A 9,893-nucleotide genomic window follows, 5' to 3' on the forward strand; every position below is an offset into this window, starting at 1 on the left:
GTGCAGGACCGGGTGGTAGGGCAGCTGGTCAACAGCCCCAACCCCACCGTGATGGACCAGATGGCAGGGAAGCCTCAACCCCGAACTCTGCCACACCAAGCGGCCAGGCAGCCAGGACCCTGGACTCCACCATGCAGGCTGGGTGGCCCTTTGCACACAGCTGGGCCACAGCTGTGTGCTAATTGAGCCAAATGCGGCCCCCGGGCCACGGGTTGAAAACCACTGGGTTAGACAGTACAGATCTTCTCTGAGAGAAAGACTGCATCACCAAGTCCAGGGAATAAGAGAAACTGGCCAAAATTTTCAAATATTGGTGTATGAAACTAGGCATCTAAACCCATTTGTAGGCACCTACATAAAAATTTGCAGAGGTATTTGCGGCCTAATTTGCAGAGGTATTCAGTGCCCACACCTGCTATGGGAGTCAATGGGGCCTGAGTTTGAAAGGCATAATTTGTGTAGCCACTCAAAGTGAGGAAGAATGCCCAAAATAGTCACAATGTGAATACAGAGCCAGACACTGCTGTCCGTTACAGCAGTGTAAACCCAGAGGAACTCCATGGCAGCCAATGAACTAATTCTGGGTTTATATTGATATTCATTAAAGCTGAATTTGGCCTTATAGTTCTGTTATTGAGCAATATCCTGACTGGCGTTCATCTTGGAAGGAACTGTTAATAATTTCTTGGGTTTACAGAATTATGAGGGATTTTAGAATATCTGACAAAGAAACACCTGTACTGCAGGAGACAGCATACATGGAACCAGATCCTCAGCTGGAGTCATTTGTGTGGCTCCACTTAAGTCAAAGGAGCTAACCTATGTTCTATTATTTTTAAAGCAGGAGTATGGAGTTGAAGTTCTGAATGTTTGTGGAGGGAAGTTTTAAGAGGAGAAATCAGCACAGAATGCGAGGTCATTCAGAGGTCAGAAGAGCATGGGGCTGGTGTCCAGTTCTGGTGTCCACTATTCAATAACAATGTTGATAAATTGGAGAGGGCTTAGAGAAGAGCCATGAGAACTATTAAAGGATTAGAAAGCATGCCTTATGGTGATAGATTCAAAGAGTTCAATCTATTTAGCTTCACAAAGAGAAGGTTAAAGGGTGGCTTGATTACAGCTTGTAAGGATCTATATGGGGAACAAATATTTAATAGTGGGTTCTTAAATCTAGCAGAGAAAGGTTGACAATGGCTGGAAGCTGAAGATAGACAAATTCAGACTGGAAATACGGTGTAATTTTCAACAGTGAGAGTAACTGGAATAATTTACCGAGGGTAGTGGTAGAGTCTCCATCACTGACGATATTTAAATCAAGATTGGATGTTTTTTTAAAAGATCTGGTCTAATAATTATTTTGGGGAAGTTCTATGGCCTGTATTATACAGAAGGTCAGACTAAATTATCACAATTGCCCCTTATGGCCTTAGAATCTATAAATCTACTAATCTTTGCTTTTGGGAAGTGAGTTGGTTGTTTGTGAAAATGTGTTTCTCCCACTTTATTTGTGGTTTGTTTAATAATGTCAAAGTCTTAAATGACATTGGTAGTTTGGGAAATTAAAAAATATTTACACTGAACTTGTCTAGGAGTGGGTGTGATTGGTTAAAATTACAGTACAAAGGGAGAGTCAATGACAATGCCATCATAAAGGATGACATGTCTCCACTGGCTTGGATAATAAAGAATGCAGCTTCCCATTGGTTCACACCCAACCAATCAGAAAGTACATTTTCTCCCTCTGCCAAGGTTATAAAAGGTCCCCAGCTCAGACAAGGTCAGTAGACAAGTCTGGCTGCTTTTCAAGAGGTGGCTTAACAAAGCTACACTTCATCAAGCCAGACCAGGAAGTGAGCAAAGAAGGCGAAACAAGGACAGACAAGTGAATAAGATTACAAAGCCAAGCAAGGCTAGGCAAGGAAGAAAAGATCCAGACAAACCAATCAAGAAAGGAAAGAAAATCAGGCAAGCCAAACCAAGGAAGGAAAAATTCAGACAAGCTACGCAAGTGTTGCTGGAACAGCAGAAGTCTGCAAAATGTCTGAGACTGAATCTGAGTCTGAGTCTGAGCACTCTGGTGAGACCTCAAATGCAAAGGAGGCTAAGGCCAAAATCACCCGCTCTTCCCGGGCTGGGCTGCTGTTCTCTGTCAGTCGCATAGACAGACTGCTTCGCAAAGGACAGTTTGCAGACCGTATTGGAGCTGGAGCCCCGGTATATATGGCCGCGGTGCTTCAATATCTGACTCACGAGATTGTGGATATTGCTGGAGAAGTTGCTGCCCGCAGCAAGAAGCGTCGGATTTCCCCATGGCACTTGCAGCTGGCCATTCACAGTGACTCAGAGCTCAAGAAACTACTGGGAGGTGTCACCATCTCTCAGGGCGGGGTCCTGCCCTTAAATCAGCCTGTGGTTTTACCTTCCAAGAAGAGGAATGGCAGGAGAGCCATCAAGAGAAGGATTGCCCCTGCTCCCGTCCCTGTTAAGTGAGAACAGAGCAAAGGGGAGACTGCCACCCCAGATTTGGGAAAAATGACATTAACTTGATTGCAAGGCTCTTTTCAAATGCACCAGTATGGTCTAATAAAAGCAATTAAAATGTCAGGTCTTCTTTTGTGAATTCATTTCCTCTTTTACTATCCTACAGTTATAAGGGATCATTCAGTTGGTCAGGTAGCTGCATTGATAATGTGGTGTAAACACCTAAAAAGATAGAACTCAATCATTTCATTAAGAAATTTACATCAGAAATTGTCTAAATGGTGTAGATTCTGGGAAGTGATTTCTCTGTTTGTTCAGGCATGTCCCCAATAGGCTGAAGATTAGAAACATTTTTTCCCATAGTGAAGCAGATGTGTATTACATGTTTTGTAAAAACACAGAAAAGAACAAACTCATGAAAATTTAATCCATTACAAATGCAGGATAAAGACTATGGGCCTGGTTTTTATTTTTGTTTTGTTCTTTTTTTGTTTTTGTTTAGTTACCCCATTATAAAACTATTGACTTGTTTAGAGTAATATCAGATTTATACAGTATAAGTGATATTAGAATGAAGCTTTCTGAAATTATTAAATGTCTGGGGGGTTCACATAAACTTTGATCACCTTTTTAAAACTGAGACTGTTTGAGTGTCGATTATATGTAATAATTATTTAAAATAATGGAAGTTTATCAGTGAAAATGTAGTTGAATTTTCAGGAAAATACATACATTATAAACGGTAATGGCATAAATGTAACAATAGACAACTGAAAGGGTAACGGAGTTTTGTGAGGAGGTGTGAAAATGATTGATGACAAATCAATTACTCTTACATCTCCTCTTCTTCTCCTCCCCGCTCCCTCTGCGGTATACACACACCAAAATGAATATAGAATATATAATGTGTAAGGGTTTGCGCTAGCCAGAATCTGGCTCTCATTACTTCTCTGTTGTGCAGCATTAAGTGTGTCAGGCCACTTGTAAAGCCCAGTTCCTCCACCAGCTGTCTCACAAGTTTCCGGATTCTGAGAGGTACTAATCAGCCCACTGCATTTCTACGCTGCATCTGGGAACAAGTCTCTGAGCCTAGGCCAACAGATTTGTGCGAGCGGGTCTCATGTGAGCACACTAAAAACAGCTGTGTAGCTGTTGCAGCTCCCCCAGGCTTGGGAGCCTGAGCTCCCGTCCAAGCTGCAAGGTCTACATAGTGACTCTTAGCACGCTATCATGACTCCCTCTGCCACTGCAGTGTTTCTCAACTGTGGCCACAGTGACTGCATGCGAGCAACAGGGGAGTTTCCTTCAGCCACAACAACCTTCTGGAAAGAGATGGAGGAGGGGGGCAAAACAGCAGCAGCCTCTCCCTGCAGAGCCCAGGAGCTCAGGGGGTGGGCTTCAGTCCTCGTCCCCCCTCCACCCCAGCTCCCACTTCAGTCATGGGACTCCTGGGGTCGGGCTTCAATCACACTCCCCTGGTTCAGCCAGAGGCTCAGGCAGCAGGCTTCACACTCCCCCACCCCAGCGTCAGTCGGGGGCTCCAATGCCAAGCTTGAGCCCCTCCCCCCGAGCTTCAGCCACAGGGCTCCGGGGACAGGCTTAACCCCCCATTCCCCTAGGCTCCAGCCATGGGGCTCCGGCTCGGGGCTTCAGCAGTGCCAGCCTTACCCAGTGCCATGGTCAAGAGGCAAGGAGCGGGGTGAGCTTGGGGAACGAGGCTACAGAATGGAGCTCAGGGCAATGCGGGGAAGCTGCAGGGCCCAGTATTGCAGGCCAGAGGCAATGGGTGGGGGGGCAGGAGGAGGCAGTGGGAGTCAGCAGTATCAAAATACAACTGTACATTATTTTTATTATTGTCTGCAAAAAACCGTGACATAAATAAATTACAATGATTTGGACATGTATATGTGCATATTTATTTGTTTTCCCTAAAGTTAATTAAGTATTTTAGGAAAATTTTGTCACAGCAGCCACCAGCTAAAGCTGGTTGTGAGACTTTTGTTGTGAGAACCTCTGTGCTAGTCTGTGGGCCTGGACTGGAAGGCTTACTATGGGATGCAGTATAGAGATACTGTCTCCTTTATTGGTCTCCTTTATAAATTGGTTAGTCTCTAAGGTGCCACAAGTACTCCTTTTCTTTTTGTCTCCTTTTCTGCTTAGATTTTACTTCTCAAATCTTCCCAGCAGGTGGCGCTGATAAGCTGTCAAATGATTTTGGGAAAGAATCCAAACTACAGTGGGCTTGTTCTGGAAGCTAAGTGCCTCTCATTGCGGGAGTCGGTGCTTCAGCTTCATGCAGTGAAACATATTGCTCTCCCAGTTGTTGTCTCTTCCCTGTTTCAATACGTGTTCTTCTGTACTGGGGCTGCTCAGAGATCTGGGTAATATGTTTGTTGGTAAATGGATATGTATTGGAGAAAATGTTGTTTAAGCCCCGCTATGAATCTAAAGGGAACAGGAGAGACATCACTACTTTGGTTACATTCCGATCACCTTTAGAAGGTTCTGTTAGCAACCTATCAGAATGACATGACTGCAGATTTGAGAGAAAAATGCCTGGTAACTGATCTATTATAAAGCAGCCCAATTCAAGCCCCGTGGCTGATGGGAGAACTCAACCCATTTAGACATACTCTGCCATAATGACCACCACAGGCCTGCGCATTCTTCTTCACTGATGTGACAGCCTAACTTACCAGCCACCCAAAGTCAGATTTGATAGTGCTAAATGCTACACAGTTTTGTTGTGTTCTCCTTTGTTTATATGATGTCAATATGAATACCTTAGAGTGGTACATTTGTGGCATAAAGCTAGACTGCCAGTTGGTCCAACTGTGTATTGAAATAAAGACTTTTTCTGGAGTGGAGGGAGGGCCAATGGATTTGGCCAGATGTGAGAGGTTATCTCCAGGTGCTGTTTTAAAACCGGTCTCAGAAAATAGCTGAAGAACAAGAGAAGCAGCTAATCATACCTGAGAGTGACAAATGGTGAACACTTGGGTTTCTGGAATGGCAAAGAACCCTTACCGTGGGCTTGGCTGCCATGAGGGTTCTCTGAGAGACAGGAAGCATCACCAAGTTAAGGGCCCCAGAGAAACTGGCCAATATTTTCAAACTTTAGGATGCCTGAATTTCAGCACCTAAACCCATTTTTAAGCAGCTAACTAAAAGTGACCTGATTTCCATAGGTGCTGAGCACTCAAAACGCTGAGTGAAATCAACAGGAGCTGTGGGTGCTCAGCTCCTCTTCAAATCAGGCCACTTATAAGTTATTTAGGTGCCTAATTTAAGGTATCTAATTTTCAAAATGTAACCAAAGCCTATTTCATGCCGTTACAGGGTCCATTCCTAAAAGTCCTTACTCAGGAATGTAGCCATTATTCTCCCATATAGTCCCATTGGAGGCACAAGTGAGCATTCCTTCCCTGAATAATAACTGTAGAGTCAGGACCCTGTTCAATACGTTCAGACTTTGTTTATGACATTCAACCACGTTGAGGAGATAAAAGCAAATTCTAATTTCACTTTTTCATGGCGCTTAAATATATCAGCTCCCCCAAAGAAGGGACAAAACTTCAGTGAAGTAAGGGTCTGAGGACTTGATTTTGCTATCCCCTAAACTTGAGCAGTATCTTACTACACAATTAGTCCCACTGATGGCAACGGAATTCCTTGCGCAGTGACTCAGTGTCAGCAAGGGTGGCAGAACAGTGCCCATTGTGAATATGGAACTAGATGCTGCTGTCACTTCCAGTTTAAAATCTGTTCCAGCCCATGGAGTTATTCCTAATTAGAGCTGAATGAATAATTGATTTTTTAGTTTGGAGGCCAAAGGGAAAAATAAAAAGTAAAAAAGAAATGTTGTTTCTGATTAAAGGAAAAGGTTTGTTCCACCCACAATGAAATGTTGGGTTTCATTTTGGGGAATTTTTTACCCTTTGGGGTTGTGGGTGTGGGTGTTTGTTTTCTAATGGGAAATACATTTCTAAACAAAACATCATTTTGAAAAAAAGTCAGAAATGACTTTTTCAGGATTTTTTCACTCTTTTTTCCCTGTCAAATGTTGTTCAACAAATTTGCCCTGAATTCACAAGCCGCTTTGGTTGGCCCAAAACTGCATTTTTTCAACAAATAAAACTATTTGCTGAAAAAAATTGCCTAGCCTTATTGTTGATTTACACCTGTGCAAGAATATGATCATATTCTTGCTTGGGTGTAAATATATATATATATATAAAACAATACATATATTATAAGCCAGTATCTCCACTACCACTTAACTCTGCTACCATTTATCTTGAGAAGGCATTGCTAGGAATTTCTTAGGTCTATATGATTTTGAGAGGCTTGGATATGTTTGATTTTTTTAAGAAAGAAAGCTCCTTTTGTGGATGAGAGAGGAAACATTACTTTTAGGGTAATGGGAAGGATTTGAATTTGTGGCTGTTCGGAGGAAGGTTATGAGAGGAAAAAATTAGACTAGACTGCTATGCCTTTGGAGTTCAAAATAAATTGGACTGCTGTCCTTGGTATGTCTGCTTAGGAAAGTGTGTTAATTGCTGATGGAAATGGGTAGCTGCCTCTTTGCCTGGGGGCCGCTAGATAATTTCAAAGATTAAACAAAAGTTAATAATACAGGAAATTAAAACAGTTTTACACCCTGAGTTTTGCTAATAGCAGATATCACTGACTAAAAATCCAACACAAACGGAGAATCAATGGGAATGATGTCATAAAAGGATGACATATCCCCTCTGGCTTGGGTAACAAATGAAGTAGCTTTCCATTGGTTTTCAGATAACCAATCAGAAAGTAAGTTCTCTGTCTGCACTGGGGTTTTAAAAGGTTGTAGGATCAGACAGGGTCAGTACACAACTGTGGTAATTTCAAGAGGTGGCTTAGCCAAGCCACACTTTGTCAGACCAGTCATAATCAGGCCAGGCCAGGAATAAATCAAAGAAGGCAAAATAAGAGAGAAAACAAAGTGAACAGAGCCAGGAACAGAAGGAAAGAGAGTCTGGCAAGCCAAGCAAAGAAAGACACAGGCAAGCAAAGCCAAGCAAGGAAACATCCACTGAAGCTAAACAAGTAAAAAAAAAAAAAAGCTAGGTATACCAACTCCTGCGTAAAGACTCGGGTAAACCAAGCAGAGCAAACAAAAGAAAGCCAAGAAAGTCAAGCCAAGTGTTGTTGGAACAGCAGAAGTCTGCAACATGTCTGAGACTGAGTCTGAGTCTGAGCACTCTGGTGAGACCTCAAATGCAAAGGAAGCTAAGGCCAAAATCACCCGCTCTTCCCGGGCTGGGCTGCTGTTCTCTGTCAGTCGCATAGACAGACTGCTTCGCAAAGGACAGTTTGCAGACCGTGTTGGAGAGGGAGCTCCAGTATATATGGCCGCGGTGCTTCAATACCTGACTCACGAGATAGTGGATATTGCTGGAGAAGTTGCTGCCCGCAGCAAGAAGCGTCGGATTTCCCCATGGCACTTGCAGCTGGCCATTCACAGTGACTCAGAGCTCAAGAAACTACTGGGAGGTGTCACCATCTCTCAGGGCGGGGTCCTGCCCTTAAATCAGCCTGTGGTTTTACCTTCCAAGAAGAGGAATGGCAGGAGAGCCATCAAGAGAAGGATTGCCCCTGCTCCCGTCCCTGTTAAGTGAGAACAGAGCAAAGGGGAGACTGCCACCCCAGATTTGGGAAAAATGACATTAACTTGATTGCAAGGCTCTTTTCAAATGCACCAGTATGGTCTAATAAAAGCAATTAAAATGCCAGGTCTTCTTTTGTGAATTCATTTCCTTGGTTATATTGCTAACATTTTAAGGGAAAATTCAATTAGTTAGGAAGTGACACAAAGGCTGTGGTATAAAAGCCAAAATGTGTAGCACTCAGGCATTTCTTTACAATATATAGACACATAAGAAATTACATAATATGTCTCTGGGAAATGATTCTCATAGAAGTATGTTTGTGTGGACAGTTGGGAAAGTTGGGCCTGTCCTCGCAGTCAGTAAAGCTGCTTTGGATCTACTACAGGTTTTGTTGAAGATCTGGAAGAGAATAAATTTGTCTTGGGAGCACTAAACAAGTACCGAAATAGGGTAATGGATTTGCCTCTGGTTCTTCTCTCTCTTATTCTGTTGTAAATTCATTGAATTCACTGGAGTTATTCCTTCAGTATGCCACTGTGAGGTCAAAATGAAGCCCAATAAAATTAGCATCTAGGACATTAAAATAAGCTTTTCCAATTTTATTGGAAATTTGAGAGAAATCTTTGAGGGAAGAGAAAAACTAAGTGCAATAGTTATTTTTAAAGATGGGACATTAGAAAGACACTAGACATAATCTTAGAAGATTCTGGGAAGTGATACACAAAGATATATTTTGGGGCAAGCATTTGGGAATATTTAGGGCATTCTTCTAATTAAAGAATCTATTTTGGATCTATTGTGGTTCTTGATGAAAACCTTATAGACCCTCTCAGTGGGATGTTGATTAGACAGACCTCTGCGTACTGTATGCTGGCTTTGACAGATTGTAAAACCCATGGTGCAGTGATAGGCACCCTCTGCAACTGGAATGAGCTTCTTGGGGTGGGAGGCTGCTGCAGCAGCACAGACGATGTTGGGCTCCATTTTGGACTAGGAGCTAGAACTGAGACCAGCTGCTCCCTTTGGGGTCTGGGCCAAGGGAAAGCTGTGATGGAACCCTGTTGTTGAGTTGGTGGGGTTGAAGACACACAATCAGGGTTAAGACTACAGTGCAGCTGACTTCTTGTTAGTGCTGAGCCCTCGCTCATGGATTCTTTCTCCTCAGCTAGGCATTGAGAGTGGAAGCTGGAGACTGTCACTGGTGCAGCAGTTTTGAATTTGGCTCACAGGCAGTTGAGGAAAGAGTGATTTATCCCTGGGGCTTTGCTCTCTGGTTGAAGATACTGCGTTAAGATTAAGTGTGGCTGTATTAAGTTTAAGAGAAAAAGGGGGATTCATTGTATTATCAGAATCAGGGGCTATTGCTCTCTGACACAACAGCTGTTATTACCAGCTAGTACTGTGCAAACTAAGGTGATCACAACACAAAATTGCCTCACTCCTTTTTGTTTCATCTGGACTGCCTTTGCCGCACTTACAGAGTGCTGGTCTGAACTCCTGCTCGCCAGCATGCCAACGAAAGAGAGGGCCCAGAACTATAACCTTAAGGAAGAGTGTACAGTCAGGGATGGGTTAGATCTGTGTATATTGCTAAGAGTCTTGCTTGGGTGTATGTTGCAGTTGAAAGCTGCAGCCATTAGTGGAACTATTGCAGTGCAACCTACTGACCTGGTACAGTTTTAACTTAACCTGTATTAATCTGTTGCATTGTATGTTGCTAGGATAACTTTTAAGTAAAATTGTGTTGTTTCTATTTGAGGT

General features: G+C 43.0%; 2 protein-coding genes across 2 annotated transcripts; both read left to right on the forward strand.

Annotated features, from left to right (window-relative positions):
- The first annotated feature begins 2,037 nt into the window (after positions 1-2,037).
- On the forward strand, positions 2,038-2,490 carry LOC141985589 (histone H2A-like). Its single transcript, XM_074949891.1, has one exon. The coding sequence runs from the start codon at positions 2,038-2,040 to the stop codon at positions 2,488-2,490; it is 453 nt and encodes a 150-aa protein (XP_074805992.1).
- Positions 2,491-7,694: 5,204 nt separating this feature from the next.
- Positions 7,695-8,141, forward strand: LOC141985722 (histone H2A-like). Its single transcript, XM_074949943.1, has one exon. The coding sequence runs from the start codon at positions 7,695-7,697 to the stop codon at positions 8,139-8,141; it is 447 nt and encodes a 148-aa protein (XP_074806044.1).
- The last annotated feature ends 1,752 nt before the right edge of the window (positions 8,142-9,893 follow it).

This window comes from Natator depressus, chromosome 1 (assembly GCF_965152275.1).
Source record: "Natator depressus isolate rNatDep1 chromosome 1, rNatDep2.hap1, whole genome shotgun sequence".
Taxonomy (NCBI): domain Eukaryota; kingdom Metazoa; phylum Chordata; order Testudines; family Cheloniidae; genus Natator; species Natator depressus.